Source organism: Microcaecilia unicolor, chromosome 11, assembly GCF_901765095.1.
Source record: "Microcaecilia unicolor chromosome 11, aMicUni1.1, whole genome shotgun sequence".
Taxonomy (NCBI): Eukaryota; Metazoa; Chordata; class Amphibia; order Gymnophiona; family Siphonopidae; genus Microcaecilia; species Microcaecilia unicolor.
Window position 1 is genome coordinate 45,508,264 of NC_044041.1, and position 16,681 is coordinate 45,524,944.

The 16,681-nt window shown below is 41.8% G+C and overlaps 1 protein-coding gene across 2 annotated transcripts in view; it reads right to left on the minus strand.

Moving 5' to 3' along the window:
- Positions 1 to 2,609: 2,609 nt before the first annotated feature.
- Positions 2,610 to 16,681, minus strand: part of SLC15A4 (solute carrier family 15 member 4) — a 98,310-nt gene continuing 84,238 nt past the window's right edge. The window contains exons 7-8 of one of the 2 annotated variants that reach the window (XM_030218995.1): positions 15,118 to 15,276; positions 2,610 to 3,761 (exon numbers count right to left, since the gene is read on the minus strand). In XM_030218995.1, coding sequence (XP_030074855.1) covers positions 3,613 to 3,761; positions 15,118 to 15,276 — 308 coding nt within the window. In that variant the 3' untranslated portion in view covers positions 2,610 to 3,612. Of the gene's footprint in view, positions 3,762 to 15,117; positions 15,277 to 16,681 lie in introns of those variants that run through there. The other variant, XM_030218996.1, reaches the window with a different exon arrangement.

Consider the following 16,681-nt stretch of genomic DNA (forward strand, 5'->3'; position numbering starts at 1 on the left):
TACCCAGCTCCATGACAGCAGTAGGCAGGTCCCTGGAGCAGTTTTTAGTGGGTGCAGTGCACTTCAGGCAGGCGGACCCAGGCCTATCCCCCCCCCCTACCTGTTACACTTGTGGTGGTAAATGTTGAGCCCTCCAAACCCCCCCAAAACCGACTGTACCCACATGTAGGTGCCCCCCTTCGCCCCTTAGGGCTATGGTAGTGGTGTACAGTTGTGGGGAGTGGGTTTTTGGGGGATCAGCACCGAAGGTAAGGGAGCTATGCACCTTGGAGCAATTTCTGAAGTCCACTGCAGTGCCCCCTAGGGTGCCCGGTTGGTGTCCTCGCATGTGAGGGGGGACCAGTGCACTATGAATGCTGGCTCCTCCCATAACCAAATAGCTTGGATTTGGTCGGTTTTGAGATGGGCGTTCTCGGTTTCCATTATTGCCGAAAACCGGGGACGACCATCTCAAAAACGACCTAAGGACGCCCATCTTGTTTCGATAATACGGGTTGCCCCGCCCCTTTATGGGGCAGTCCTGCGAGGACACCCTCATGACAACTTGGGCGCCCATTCGATTATGCCCCTCCACATTTTATTACTATCTTTAGTCTACCAGTTTTCTCTTGCTGCTTTGGGCTTCTGGCTCCATCGAACCAGACCCTCCTGGGGATATACAATGCAACAAAATCGCCATTTGTAAATATCTACTACTACTGATTTCTAAAGCGCTACTAGACGTACCAATGGATTTTCCTTCTATCCTCTCCAAAGCCAGCCAGTGTAGTGACAATTCTTGACCAGAAGCCACAGTTCCTCATGCTGTGCGCAATATTGGTTACAAGTCCAGCTAATAGGTACTAACGTTGAACAGCCGAGGTGCATCACTCTTATGCCAATCCCCTCAGATTGTGAAGGCTACACTCACAGTATCCCTAGGCTCAGCTAGTCCAAGAAACAGAAACGGCCTGACCTAGACAGTGTTCGGCCACCAGACTAGCAGAATGGTTTCCAAACTTTCTCGGTTCACAGTGCCTTTAGGGTTTAAATAATTTTTTCATGGTACCCCTAGGATACACATTTCCTCTCAGGTATCTCCCCCCCCCCCCCCCCACTTCAGTGGCACCGGTAATGACAGAGGTGGCATGGAGTCCTACCTTTGCTGGCAAGGATGCTCAAGCCCCGAGCTCCACTCTAACTAAGGAAGTTAGTGGCATGCTTCAGCCACTGACATTGGCACTCCTGCACATGATCAGTTCAACATAGGTTACACAATTTTCAAGGGGGTCTTTAATGCCATAGCAGTTTGCTGTGGAGTCCTGGAGCATCACAGCGCACAGTTTTGGGAACCTCTGGACTAGCACTTTTAATGTAATATCAAACTCTAGTGCTGAAGACTGCACAGGTCTGAAAGGGTACAGCACAGAAAAGTATACAGAACACTACATTTCTTAAACATTTATTACTTATTTATTTAGATTTTGCTCACACCTTTTTCAGTAGTAGCTCAAGGTGAGTTACATTCAGGTACACTGGGCATTTCTCTGTCCCAGGAGGGCTCACAATCTAAGTTTGTACCTGAGGCAATGGAGGGTTAAGTGACTTGCCCAAGATCAAAAGGAGCAGCAGTGGGATTTGAACCAGCCACCTCTGGATTGCAAGACTGGTGCTCTAACCACTAAGCCCCTCCACTCCAACATGCATCTTCATAAAGCACACACCCCTGTCCAGTTTGTAAATGAACAGAACAGTAGCAGACATTTTAGTTAAGCAACGGCCGTATTATAGAGGCTGAAAGCCCATCTTACTGTATTCATATATACAGGAAAATAAAATATTGACTGAATAAGACAAATAGAGAAATTTCAATAAAACAAATTATAGCATATTTTTTTAACATTACTAGAATACTGGTGATAAAATTCACAGTACCTATAAAACAATATTATTTTTACTTGGTTTGTAGAATGTGTCATTTAGTTGAAAGAGGTAATAACTTCATTTGCTATATCCTAGAAGGTTAAGTATTATTAGGAAAGGAATAGAAAACAAAATTGAGGACATAATAATGCATCTGCATCACTTCATGGTGCAACCGCACCTCAAATACTGTGAGCAATTCTGGTCACCGCATCTCAAAAAAGATATAGTAAAATCAGAAAACGTATAGAGAAGGGCAACAAAAATGATAAAGGGGATGGGACGACTTCCCTATGAGGAAAGGCTAAAGCAGCTACAGCTCCTCAGCTTGGAGAAAAGACAGCTGAGGGGAGATGTGATAGAGGTCTATAAAACAACAAGTGGCGTGGAACAGGTAGATATGAATCGCTTGTTTATTCTTCCCAAAAATATTAAGGCTAGGGGGCATGCAATGAAGCTATTAAGAAGTACATTTTAAACAAATCGGAGAAAATATTTCTTCACTCAATGTGTAATTAAACTCTGGAATTGATTGCCAGAGAATGTGTTAAAAGCAGTTAGCTTAGCAGGGTTTAAAAAAAAAAAAGGTTTGGACAGCTTCCTGAAAGAAAAGTCCATAAGCTACTACTAAGGTGAACTTGGGGAAAATCCACTTAAGCAGCACAAAATGTATCGTACTATTTTGAGATCTTGTCAGGTACTTGTGATCTGAATTGGCCACTTTTGGAAACAAGATGCTGGGCTTGATGGACTTTCGGTCTGTCCCTGTATGGCAACGTTTATGTTAATGCTACAAGAGATGCATAATCTACTGAAAAGAGACAGCTGAACTGTCTTCAGACTGCAAACTCACTAAAGAAAAAGCAGACATTTCTAGATCTAATGATTTTTCCTAAAATTCAAATCATTAGCCTGAGGAATTATTAAAATAAAAAAGTAGCCAAACCAGGGAGGGGGTGCGGGGGGGGGGGGGGGGGGATAGAAATAAGTATAGCAGCCACAAAGCATTAGCAACTGTATTGATTCTGTTTTATTTCCAAACCTTGGAGGGGGGGGGGGGAAGAGAAGAGAGTCAGTTTTACATACACCATACTATCTTTGTTTCCACCCTTTCTGATTTGATACTGTACTCCAGGGAAATCACATCCATCACTTAAGAGGTCTCCACTGAATGCATCAATAGCACAACAGAAATGATAAAGTAGTAGCAGTCATTAATGGAGGATGTTTGACGCTTTTATGCAGAAAATAAAACCTTGTGCACACTTTTACACAAAGATTCTTTAAAATAAAAGGGTCCACACTATTGCACAGTCATATGCACACACCATGAGCTGGCCGTAATTTTGATTTAAAAAATACATTTTTAAAAGAAAGTCATAACTAGTCAACAATTTAAGAAAGCAAACATGATAGATTAACCTAGTGTCATCCAACCTTCCCACTGGTGGTCTTGATTATTTTCCAGAAGAACAGTAGTGCAAATTGATATTTGACCCATGAAAAAACAGTAAGGCACTTGCCTACATTAAAAAGAAAAGGAACGAATGAAAAAACAGTTGCAGTGCATGCAAACTGAAGGTTGTGCTCTGAAGATCGATACCTTCCAGAACAGTTTGAAATTCTTCCACAGTCTTTATCAGTACGTTGCCAGCTAATTTACAGAGGCTTCCTTCTGCTAATAAACTGCTTTTTGCTTGCCCAGAAATGTCAGGTCCTTCCGGTGGCAGCTACTCCATTAGCCTTGGCTTTTTGACGTTCATATCTCACAGAAACGATGAGGAAAAGTACAAGAGTCACGCCCTGAATAGCTGCCAGCAGGAAAAAATAATTGTCCAAAGAACACTTGTTGATATTACCTAGAAAAGAAAGGACAAAAAAACATTTTACGATGCACATGCACTCATCGATTGCATTTCAATTTTGGAAACATTTGAGTGAAGCGTGCTAAACATCAGGACTCATTTAAAAGGCAGACCAATGACTTCAGTTTCTGGAAATCTACAGTTTGAAGAATAAAGACATTCATCCATCCGTTTCTGCTTTTTTCCAAGCATTCTATGCCAAATCAAATTTTATCCGCCCACTCCCATGCACCCATGAAACAAGGCTACCTAGTTTCATATTTGATTGTATCTACCCAGTAATTTTCATGCTGAATTAAGTCCTAGCGAGGCCTCTGTGAAGTTATTTTAAAAACATTATAAAGAAGAACCACAAAGGGAGAGAACTTTGCTGGTTTCAGCTTCACTGCCACCCATATTATAGTGTTTTAGTAAAGCATATTTGAATGTGCCTTACACAGTACTACTACTACTTATCATTTCTAAAGCGCTACTAGACGTACGCAGTGCTATACACTTGAACATGAAGAGACAGTCCCTGCTCGACAGAGCTTACAAATCTAATTAGGCCAGACAAACAGGACAAGTAAGAGATAAGGGAATTACTAAAGTGGGGATGATAAAATAAGGGTACTGAACAAGAGAGTAATGGTTAGGAGTTAAAAGCAACATCAAAAAGGTGGGCTTTTAGCCCAGATTTGAAGATGGCCAGAGATGGAGCTTGGCGTACCGGATCAGGAAGTCTATTCCAGGCATATGGTGCAGCAGGATAAAAGGAACGGAGTCTGGAGTTAGCGGTGGAGAAGGGTGCAGATAAGAGAGATTTACCCAGTGAACAGAGTTCCCGGGGAGGAATGTAGGAAGAGATGAGAGTGGAGAGGTACTGAGGAGCTGCAGAGTGAATGCACTTATAAGTCAATAAGAGGAGTTTGTATGCAGAAACGGATAGGAAGCCGGTGAAGTGACTTGAGGAGAGGGCTAATATGAGCATAGCAACACTGGCGGAATATAAGTCGCGCAGCAGAATTTTGAACAGATTGAAGAAGAGAGGGATGGCTAAGTGGGAGACCTGTGAGAAGCAAGTTGCAATAGTCTAAGCGAGAGGTGATAAAAGTGTGGATGAGGGTTCTGATAGTGATTTCTGAAAGAAACTACCTTATATAACCTCAGTCCTGTTTTCTTGTCTTATAACATTTTATATCACTATATGCTTCCAAAGTTAAATATCTGCAGTAAAAGCAAAAGAAAACCGCAAACTAGAGTTTCTCTCTTTGATGCTTTTAAATATTTTTCTAATGTGATCAGAAGGCATAATACCCACCACTATAAATGGATACAACTTAAGCACTGCATAACTGCTACTACTGACATTACTAAACTTTCTACTGACCCTCCTAGTTGCTGGCAAATTTGTAGAACTTTAATGTTATCTAAAGGAACTGCCTCCAAATGGTACAAAATATTTCAACAAGCAAAATTCAAAGCACCTATTAATATTATGGAATCCTGGGAACATGATTTAAATCTTCAACTTGACGAACAACTATGGAATAAATTTTGGTTAACAGCTACACATACTACTAGATCTGCATCTACATCGCAATCCATGTTTTACCTGGGAAATAGAACTCTCTGGACTCCAAGTAAGGTTGCCAAACTAAAAGCATCAGTTCCCAAAAACAACACGGAAAAATGCTGGTCATGTAATAAAGATAAAGGAACTCAAACATATTATCTACTCCTGCACTTTCATACAAGAATACTGGAGATCAATATGGAACACCATATCATCTATATTGAAGATCCCAGAGTCCTTCTCATATGAAATAGCCATATTAGGATCATTAGCTATACATTGCCTACTGGATAAATATCAATCACAACTTTAAGAATACTTTTCTTCTGCTGGAAAGACGTATCCAAGGCTACCTACTTAACATGGTGGAACTCAGTAAGCATACTTGTCAAATATGAATATGCAGCGGCTGAGAAGTATAACTAAATACAGGAAAATATGGACTCCCCTTCATGATCAAATATGTAGTACTCGTGTAGATATGTACTCAACTATCTGTTTTCACGATATGACTACCTACCCATCGTTACTAATCCGTAATCATAATAATTGATATTCTTATCTTGTATCAGATGTGTATATTGTTTGATGCTCAGTTTATTGTTCATATTTGTATACTGGCTAACATTTTAGCCATTTGTGTTTTGCTTCATTGATAAAATCAAATAAAAAATAGTGGAACTACATCAGGTAGCAACTAACAGCAAAAAAAAAAAAAAAAAATTCTACAGAGAATCCTGTGGAAAGGTGAAACTGCACTACGACTGAACATGGGCCAACCACATGGGCCTCATGTGCCACAATATTCTGTTACTACAAAATTTGCAAGAAATATGTATTAAAAAAAACATTTTTGCCACAGGACTGGGGGGCCCTTTTACAAAGGCAAGCCAAAAAGTGGCCTGCGGTAGTGTTGGCACATGTACTGGATACCGGCTGGACCATTTCTCCACTGGGTGTTTTTTTGGGGCCTGGAAATGGACGTGTGGCAAAATAAAAACCAGCGCGCATCTATTTATGGACCGAGCCCTTAACACCACCCATTGACTTAGCGGTAAGGGCTCATGCGTTACCCACACAGTAACTGTCCAGCATGCGCCAACTGCCGATTACCACCGGGAATGCCCCTTGCATGTTTTCGGCACACGCTAAATTCGGAATTACTGCCCAGGGTATGCGTTAGCTGGGCGGTAATTCTGATTTGGCGCACGCTGGAGGCGTGTAGGCCCATACACGCCTTTGTAAAAGGGCCCCTTAGTGTGGGAGGTGGACAGGAGGAAAGTTTGATAATTAGAAGAAACTCACATTACTAACATGCACTACCATGTTAATTTCAGTAGTGTACATTTTACTGGAGGTCCTATTTTATGCAATATGAACTAGTTACTAATAATGTACAATAGAGGCTGTAGTGCATATGAACTAGATAACACGTTAGCAAAATCGACAGCAAGAATTACTATCATTCCTTATCAATGTAAAAACAAGTTTTCCCTCAAATAAAAATCATTCAAAAAGAACAGATATGCAAAACAGAGACCCTCAGATTCTATAAAGGGCACCCAAATTTGGGCACTCAAAATTGGGAGTGGATACCAGATCATTGCCCAAAATAAATTAGCGAGCTCCAATGATTTCATTATTGGAATTAACAAGCACTTAATCAGCACTAATTATGATTTAGGCGCCAATCTGGCTGTATGCTATTCTGTAACAATGGGCACCTAAATTGGATCGCATGCCACTCAAAAAGGGGGGCGCAGCCACTGGAGAGGCATGGGCGGGTCAGGAGCATTCACAAAAGATGAACGCAGTGTTACAGAATAGCGGGGATAAGCCCTCATACCCAAAGTTGGGCGCAAATGGCAGTTTCACTGTTAATGCTCAAGTGCACTCGTATACAAAATTAGGTTTGATATCAACGTAAATTGTAATAACTCAACAAACTCCCCAAATTATCAATCTTTATATGTTAATTTCTCACCGTATTCAATCATACAAGGGCTTTTACAAAATAATTCAAAGTTTCACTTTGAACACACAGAAAACACAACTTGATGGCAGTGGCATAGCTATGTGGGGCCTGGGGGGGCTGGGCCCCCCTAGATTTGGCCCTGGACCCCCTGCCGACGACCCTCTCGACCCCCCCCCCTCCCGCCGCCAACCCACTATCGCCTACCTTTGCTGGCGGGAGACCCCAACCCCCACCAGCCGAAGTCCTCTGCTTCCCGCAAAAGGCTTCCTTCCTTCTGTTTCTGACGTCCTGCACGTACAACGTAGAATCAACATACAACGTTAGAATCAGAAGGAAGGAAGCCTTTTGCGGGAAGCAGAGGACCTCGGCTGGCGGGGGTTGGGGTCCCCAGTCAGCAAAGGTAGGCGATGGGGGGGGGGGGGGTCATCGGCACCGGGGGGGGGGCTAAAACGTGCCCCCCTCACCTTGGGCTCTGGACCCCCCTCCTGCTGAAGTCTTGCTACGCCCCTGCTTGATGATAATACACAAGCAGAAGACAGATTCTATTTATACACTTTACTCTGGCCTTGGGTTCCTGCTGGATTAAGAGCACAGCTCTGACGTAAAGAAACAGCATGCTATGGATATTTTGTAGGACCCATCTCTCCCCAGAGCTAAGTTTTTGCTGATGTTCTAGATTAAGTTGCAAGTAGACTCCCATATTGAAGGGACACATCTCTCTCCAACACTAATCCGCTATCTTGCCTGTAGAATTTTTACAGCAAATAAAGAAGCCCCCAATTCAATTTATACTGCACTAAACAGCAAAAGGCTACATGCAATTACAAAACAGAACTTTCTTTATTCAGCTGGGGGAAGTCTTGTCTCAATGAAAAACTGCTAGGTGATGGGAGCCAGAGGATAAAGGTTTCTGCTACTAAATGTGGTTTTTTTTGAGTATAGCTTCATTTCGAAGAACACATATAGCTAACTTCCAAGCACATCACAGAACAGCCGTAGTCAATTATGCCATTAGGGTTATTATAAGGAGCCAGAGGACAGAGAAAAAGGAAGGTCAGTGAAATGCACATCAATCTCAGAAGCTGAATGCAGGTAAGGTTCCAGTTCCAACTGCTTTCATTACTGAAATTTAAGATGCAATTAAATGAAATTACTACAATAAGAGTAAAATCCTTCTTCCCTGACATTATTTAAACTGCATTTGCCAAGAGGAAGAAAAATGTTTTAACGAGAAGCAAGTCTTCCTTTCATAGGATGACATGTTAACTACCTGAAAACTGCCATCTCTACTGGAAATGTCATTTTAAAACATCTACAGCTAATGTTAAACAAGATGTATCAATGTTATGATTAGTGTCTGCTTCCCATCAAGACCACAGTGGACTGTTAAGCCTGCAAGTGTAATAAATAAAATTCTTTACCACACATAGTTTGTAAGGATAGATAAGGAAATCAAATTCATATACAAGATTGAAGGAAAAAAAATGTTTCCACTTTAAACAACTGCGTACATCTAGTAGCGCTTTAGAAATGATAAGTAGTAGTAGATCAGGCCACTAAGAAACTAACATTTAACATCTCAAGTACAACACAGCCAACCACAGTATTCTGTGTATCTTATACTATTGCATGCCACTCCTCAATTCATTTAAAACGTTTTAACAGTTTCTTATTATGCATTTCATTCCATAAAACTAAGTAGACCACCATCATTTTTACTGCATATTAATTTGTTTTAATTGCCTACAAAATACACACCGGTAGTTTCAACTTGGTTATCAGCTTTTATTTTTTTTTTTTTACCTAATCTTTTAAATATGTGCCTCAACCTTGTCCATCAACAAAGGAGCTGCTGCCACATTTCCCAAAGTACTATTTTATAATCCTCTTTCCTTACCAGAAAGGTTCAACAAGACACTCCATTTTCCAACCTCTGGTAGGATTACTTATTCATGGCTAGATGTACTTATTTTTAATTCAACAGGGATAATATGGATTTGACTAGACTTTCATCCATCAATGTGCTAGTAAGCTTAATGTTTCTGCAGTTCTGTGCAAAGTACTTCTTGTAAAAACTAGTGAAACACTGGAATGTGACCAAGACGACTTGTAGCCTTTGAGCTGCAACAGCTTCTGTATAACAGCAAAATTTTCAGCTGAATGTTAAAGTTACATTATTACCCAGCTTTACACTCCCTTAGGGGGGGGGGGGGGGGGGGGGGGGGGGGGGGGGGGGGACTGCTAGCAAATTTTTTGTAACTGCAGTAGCAACATAAAGTATCTCTAATAGTACTTAGAAAAAAGTTCAATCAAGTAATCTGCCTTAATTGTTGAAAATAAAGGCAAAAAAAGTATCCTAACAGAAAAATATATGTTCAAGATAAAAATGATGTCACTCTTACTAGGACTCGGTATTGTTTGGTTTCTTACTGTTTGTTCCTCAAAAACGAAAAGTCTCACAGCAGGATTTGCCTTTGTGAGATACAATCATTTTTCTTGGCACGAAGCCTGTAAGTCAATAAATTCTTAAATATACTTCAGTGGAGACTGCATCTGGGAAAAGACTGTCTGCTTTTGCAGTAAATGTTCTGAGCTTCATCCCGTATGTAAATACAGCTTAAGATGATCTTAGACACTCCTGAAGATACTTATATTTTAAAGTAGCACATTTAACTGTCAGGATGTAAATAGCATATGGCAATCAAGTTCTACATAGCTTTTTTTTTGTATTACTATCGATACAGAAATAACTCCAAACAACAACAACAAAAAAGCTGGAGGTGACAAAGGTCTCACCTACAATTTGTTTGATGACACATTTTTACATCAAGTGGACTAATATGGTAACCACAGCAATTCTGATCTATTGTGCAAAGGGTGGGCAAATCTCTTTGCAGCTTTCATGCAAATTTGGAAACACAGAACATGATGGTAGATAAAGACCACACGGCCTCTCCAGTCCGTCCACCTGCACAAACTGTAGAGGAGTAGCCAGATGGTTAGATCTGTGGACTGAGGACCAGGGAACCCAGGTTAAATCCCCACTGCTCTTTACTTGTGATCTTGGGCAAGTCACTTAGCCCTTCATTGTGCTTAAGACATCCGTTGACCTTAATCTGACTTTAGGGTAAATTTGTAAAACATATAATTTTATTTTAAACCAATCATTTTCCTGGACAAAATTATTTTTGTCGTCTTTCTAGAAATCCATCTACTTGATGATAAAAAAAATTGCAAAGAAAAATAAATATCTTGAAAATATATACAAAATGCACATCCCATGTTCAATTCATAGTGTACATATTAGTGTAGCATCAATTACAATTAAGTTATTCAAACTTAATTTGGAAAAAATGATTTTAACATATGGACCGTTCAGGTCTTTATCTGCCGTCATTTACTATGTTACTATATCTTCAATCATTCATTTCATATACTATTACTAGCAAATGCAGTGCTTTAAAGGTCCTATAGAAGTTATTGCCAGATAGTTGAATATTGTTCAGTAATAACTTACAGTATAAACTACAAACTTAATTTTAAAAAGGTTGGCAAGTGGTAGCTGAAAGCTTTGCAAGCCCTGGCTGGCTATGAATCATGGTGTCAGACTAAAAGAGGAAGCAGAAACAGGATGCATCAAGCTGGGGCCAGAAGTATCTAACACAGACATGTCATGCCAGCCCTCTCAAAAATCAATCTGCAGTGATATTAACATTTATTACTGGGCAGAACCTCTGTTGCAGTATTAACATGTTGTCTAAACATTACTTATCACGTTAAGGTGGTACCATTTAAGCCCTTAGACTGTTTCTAGAAATACTCTGACAGACAAAATAAAAACACTTCAGAACTAGTTCCATGTTAGGAATATATACAAACCTAGGAAGCCATGCCAGGCTATGCGATTAGATTTGACCCCTTGACAGAAACAAAGGATCATGCTGCAACGTAAATTCACCAACAGACATTCTAGCCCTGTATAGACATTCCACTTTACTGCCATTATGAAACAGTAGATTATATGACAAAAAGTTGTCAGAATTAATACTCCAAATATCACGGAACAAATGTTCAAAAGCCAACAGATCTTTAAATACTGCCTGCTGGGACAAAGCATCCTTTGGAACAGCACAAAGCAATTCTGATACCACGCTGCATACCTGGCCAGATTTCAAGACAACCGAATGAGCGCAATTAGCATTCAGTGGCGGCAGACCACTCAAATTCATCGTGGACATCCTGGAAAATCGGATCAGCTTGTGGCCCTAAAAAACGAACTGGCCACTATCTGGACCATTCAACCAAGCACACAGCATGGTTCAACCAGCATTAGAAGCCCAACCAAGCAGTTAACCCTGTGCTATTTCTGTTGATGGCTCTCTCATTCTCCCTGTCTCCTTAGCTCGAAACCTTGGGGTCATCTTTGACTCTTCTCTCTCCTTCTCTGCTCATATCCAGCAGATCGGCAAGACCTGTCGTTTCTTTCTTTACAACATCCGTAAAATCCGCCCCTTTCTTTCCGAGCACTCTACCAGAACCCTCATCCACACCCTTGTCACCTCTCGTTTAGACTACTGCAATCTGCTTCTTGCTGGCCTCCCACTTAGTCACCTCTCCCCTCTCCAGTCGGTTCAAAACTCTGCTGCCCGTCTTGTCTTCTGCCAGGGTCGCTTTACTCATAACTACCCCTCTCCTCAGGTCGCTTCACTGGCTCCCTATCCGTTTTCGCATTCTGTTCAAACTTCTTCTACTAACCTATAAATGTACTCACTCTGCTGCTCCCCAGTATCTCTCCACACTCGTCCTTCCCTACACCCCTTCCCTTGCACTCCATTCCATGGATAAATCCTTCTTATCTGTTCCCTTCTCCACTACTGCCAACTCCAGACTTTGCTCCTTCTGTCTCACTGCACCCTACGCCTGGAATAGACTTCCTAAGCCCCTATGTCTTGCCCTATCCTTGACCATCTTTAAATCTAGATTGAAAGCCCACCTCTTTAACATTGCTTTTGACTTGTAACCATTCGCCTCCACCTACCCTCCTCTCCTCTTTCCTCAACACATTAATTGATTTGCTTGCTTTATTTTTTGTCTCAGATTGTAAGCTCTTTGAACAGGGACTGTCTTTCTTCTTCTATGTTTGTGCAGTGCTGCGTACATTTTGTAGCGCTATAAAAATGCTAAATAGTAGTAGTAGTGCAAAATCTAACACAGTTTTTTTGCATGGATAAAGCATTCTATGCAGCTCATTCTTTGCTAGAGTACTTCTACCTAAATCTATTTTAAAAAAACATCCAGGGGTCCTTTTAGTAAGCTGTGGTAAAAAGTGGCCTGCAGTAGTACAAGCTCATCTTTTGGGCGTGCGTCGGGCCATTTCTTACTGCATCTAGGAAAAAGGGCCTTTTTTAAGGGGCTGGAAAATGGACATGCACTAAAATTGACACCAGCGTGCGTCCATTTTCGGCCTGAGACCTTACCACCACCTAGCTATAGGTCTCATGCGCTACCCACACAGTAAGCATGCAGCGCGCACCGACTGCTGTTTACCACTGGGTAAGCAGCCCTAAGCATTAAACAGAAAATTATTTTCTACCACAGGATTCGGCGTGCGCCAAATTTGGAATTACCGCCCGGCTCAAGCGCTAGTTCCAATTTGGTGCACGCTGTATGCAAGTAGGCCCTTCTGCGCCTTTGTAAAAGGGCCCCCCCAGTGACTTCATTAATAAATTCTGACCCTAGAATTTAGAATACTTCACTATCAGGCTCATTTTCGAAAGAGGATGTCCACCTTTCGACATAAATCAGAAGATGGACGTCATTCTCCCAGAGATGTCCAAATCGGTATAATCGAAACCCGATTTTGGACGTCTCCAACTGCAGTCCTTCGCAACAACATCCAAATTTCAAAGGGTGTGTGTCGGAGGCTTAGTGAAGGCAGGACTTGGGCATGCCTAACACTTGGACGTCTTTGACTCAATCGATAAAAGCAAAGACGTCCCTGACGAACACTTGGACGTTTTCACCCGGATGGGTTTTTATTACGAATAAAGAACAAAAAGGTGCCCAAAATGACCAGATGACCACCGGAGAGAATCGGGGATGACCTCCCGTCACTCTCCCAGTGGTCACTAACCCCCTCCCACCCTCAAAAAACATCTTTAAAAATATGTCGTGCCAGCCTCAGATGTCATACTCAGGTCCATGACAGCGCATGAAGGTCCCAGGAGCAGTTTTAGTGGGTACTACAGTGCACTTCAGACAGGCGGACACAGGGCCATACCCCCCCCCCCCCCCCTCCCCACCTGTTACATTTGTGGAGGAAACAGCGAGCTCTCCAAAACCCATTGTACCCATATATAGGTGCTCCCCTTCACCCATAAGGGCTATGATAGTGGTGTACAGTTGTAGGTAGTGGATTTGGGGGGGGCTCAGCACACAAGGTATGGATGTTCCTGGGAGCATTTTATGAAGTCCACTGCAGTGCCCCCTAGGGTGCCCGGTTGGTGTCCTGGCATGTCAGAGGGGCCAGTGCACTACAAATGCTGGATCCTTCCACCTCCAAATGGCTTGCATTTGGACACTTTTGACTTGGACGTCTTTGGTTTCGAAAATCTCCGAAATTCAGAAACGTCCATGTCTCTGCTTAAAACTCACCTCTTCAATGCTGCTTTCGGCACCTAACCTTTCGAGAAATATAGTATGCCCTATCAGATCGACTCTACACTTGTCTTTAGATTGTACACCTGTCTTTTAGATTGTAAGCTCCTTGAGCAGGGACTGTCCTTCCATGTTAAAATTGTACAGTGCTGCGTAACCCTAGTAGCGCTTTAGAAATGTTAAGTAGTAGTAGTAGTAGTCCAAATTTAAGGATTTGGACGTCTCTGATGGTATTTTCAAAACGAAAGATGGACGTCTATCTTTTTTCGAAAATACGGTTTTCCCCGCCCCTGGATTTGGATGTTTTGCATGTTAACCTGCACTGAATGCTTATAACAGTGAATGCACTCTGGGCAAGTCACTTAACCCTCCATTGCCCCAGGTACAAATAAGTACCTGTAAATATTAAGTAAACCCCACAGAAAGGCAGCATATCAAGTCCCAGGTTCCCTTTCCCTATTTCAGAGTCTACATGGAATGTTGCTACTATTTGAGATTCTACATGGAATGTTAATGTTGCTATTCCACTAGCAACATTCCATGTAGAAGCCTGTCCTTGCGGCCGCGCAGGCTTCTGTTTCTGTGAGTCTGACGTCCTGCACATACGTGCAGGACGTCAGACTCACAGAAACAGAAGCCTGCGCGGCTGCAAGGGCAGTTGCTAGTGGAGGAGTGGTCTAGTGGTTAGTGTGGTGGACTTTGGTCCTGGGGAACTGGGTTCGATTCCCACTGCAGGCACAGGCAGCTCCTTGAGACTCTGGGCAAGTCACTTAACCCTCCATTGTCCCTGGTACAAATAAGTACCTGTATATACTATGTAAACCGCTTTGAATGTAGCTGCAAAAACCACAGAAAGGCGGTATATCAAGTCCCATTTCCCTTAACAAAATTAAAATGCATGCTAAGCAACTCATGAATAGTTAATGCATATTAGCACAAATCATGCTAAGCAATGTAATTTGCATTAACCTGCCAACAAATTATAATTTATATAGGTATATAGGCCTTTTTAATTGAAATACTTCTTAAAATGTAGATAAGAGATATTTCTAAACAGATATATTTACTACATTACAAAATGATTTTCCTGCTCTGGCACCTTAAGAATTCAAACTAAAATAAAGATTCAGCACATTAGGAAATTAGCAAATATAATTACTCACCTAAATCTGCATGACTACTCATCCATCCAATTGCTGGAAGCGATACCAATGCCAAGAGTCCAGAGCCAACAAAAGAACCGACACCCGAAAAGAAAAAGAATAATCCCATAATGGCACTTTGCATGGATTTAGGAGCAGCTGAATATGCAAATTCTAAACCTATATTAAAAGAATAAAGGCAACATGATTAAAAAAAGTACTGCATGAGGATTTCAAGTGCTCAGAGTCATAACCAGCATACAAGTATTTGACTTTAAACCCCCAAATACGTATTATTGATGGTATCACTTCTGATGGCTGCATCATAGTATGCACCAAGGGCCCCTTTTACCAAGCTGCAGCAAAAAGGGGGCCGGCGTTGGCACGTGTTTTACACAGGCGCCAAGGCCTCCCTTTTACCACAGCTGGTAAAAGGGAAGTCTCACTTTCCTACAGAAAATGGCCAGGTGGCAAGTAAAGCACTTGCTGAACCATTTCGGGGGGGGGGGGGGGGGGGGGGAGCCCTTATCACCATCCACTGAGGTGGTGGTAAGGGCTCCTGCGTTAACCCGGTGGTAATCAGGCAGTGCCCGATTACCACTGGGTACTCGCCGGCGCTACAAAAATAAATAAATTTTTGTATCGCCAGAAATGATGGCACACAAGGTGTGGGAAGTACCGCCAGGCTGCTGCGGTAGTCCAGCAGTACTTCCTATATAGTACATAAGTAATGCCACACTGGGAAAAGACCAAGGGTCTATCGAGCCCAGCATCCTGTCCATGACAGCAGCCAATCCAGGCCAAGGGCACCTGGCAAGCTTCCCAAACGTATAAACATTCTATACATGTTATTCCTGGAATTGTGGATTTTTCCCAAGTCCATTTAGTAGTGGTTTATGGACTTGTCCTTTAGGAAACTGTCTAACCCCTTTTTAAACTCTGCCAAGCTAACCGCCTTCACCACATTCTACGGCAACAAATTCCAGAGTTTAATTATGCGTTGGGTGAAGAAAACTTTTCTCCGATTTGTTTTAAATTTACTACACTGTAGTTTCTTTAAAACAAATAAGCAAGCTTAGTAAAAGGCGCCCCAAATAAAGACCAGACAGAGGAAGGAAAAAGAGACCACCACAATGAACTGGCGCAGAACACCTTGGAGCAACACAGTGTAGAAAAACAAAGACTGAAAGACACCAGTATGACGTGCAAGATTTTATTCTATGGAACAGAATTCCACATGGCCATGTTACGGCAGATGCCCATCATCAAGGGTATAAACTCAGCATTCAATGATAAGGGACTTGCCAAAAAAAAAAAAAACACATCACCATGGATCTTCAACACAAACTTAACTGCAACTTTGCCGGTGACAGCAAATATATAAAACACTGATAATACTATATCAGACAATTCACTATGGACTACCCTTATTTCTTTACAGATCTCTTATCCCATACTCAGCTTCTTGCACTCTGTGATCAGCACAGTAAAGTCTTATAGAAGTTCCAAGTTATGTTAAAATTTGTTCCCATCAAGGCAGAACATCATGCTCTGAAGTCATTCCACCAACCCTCTGGAATTCAAT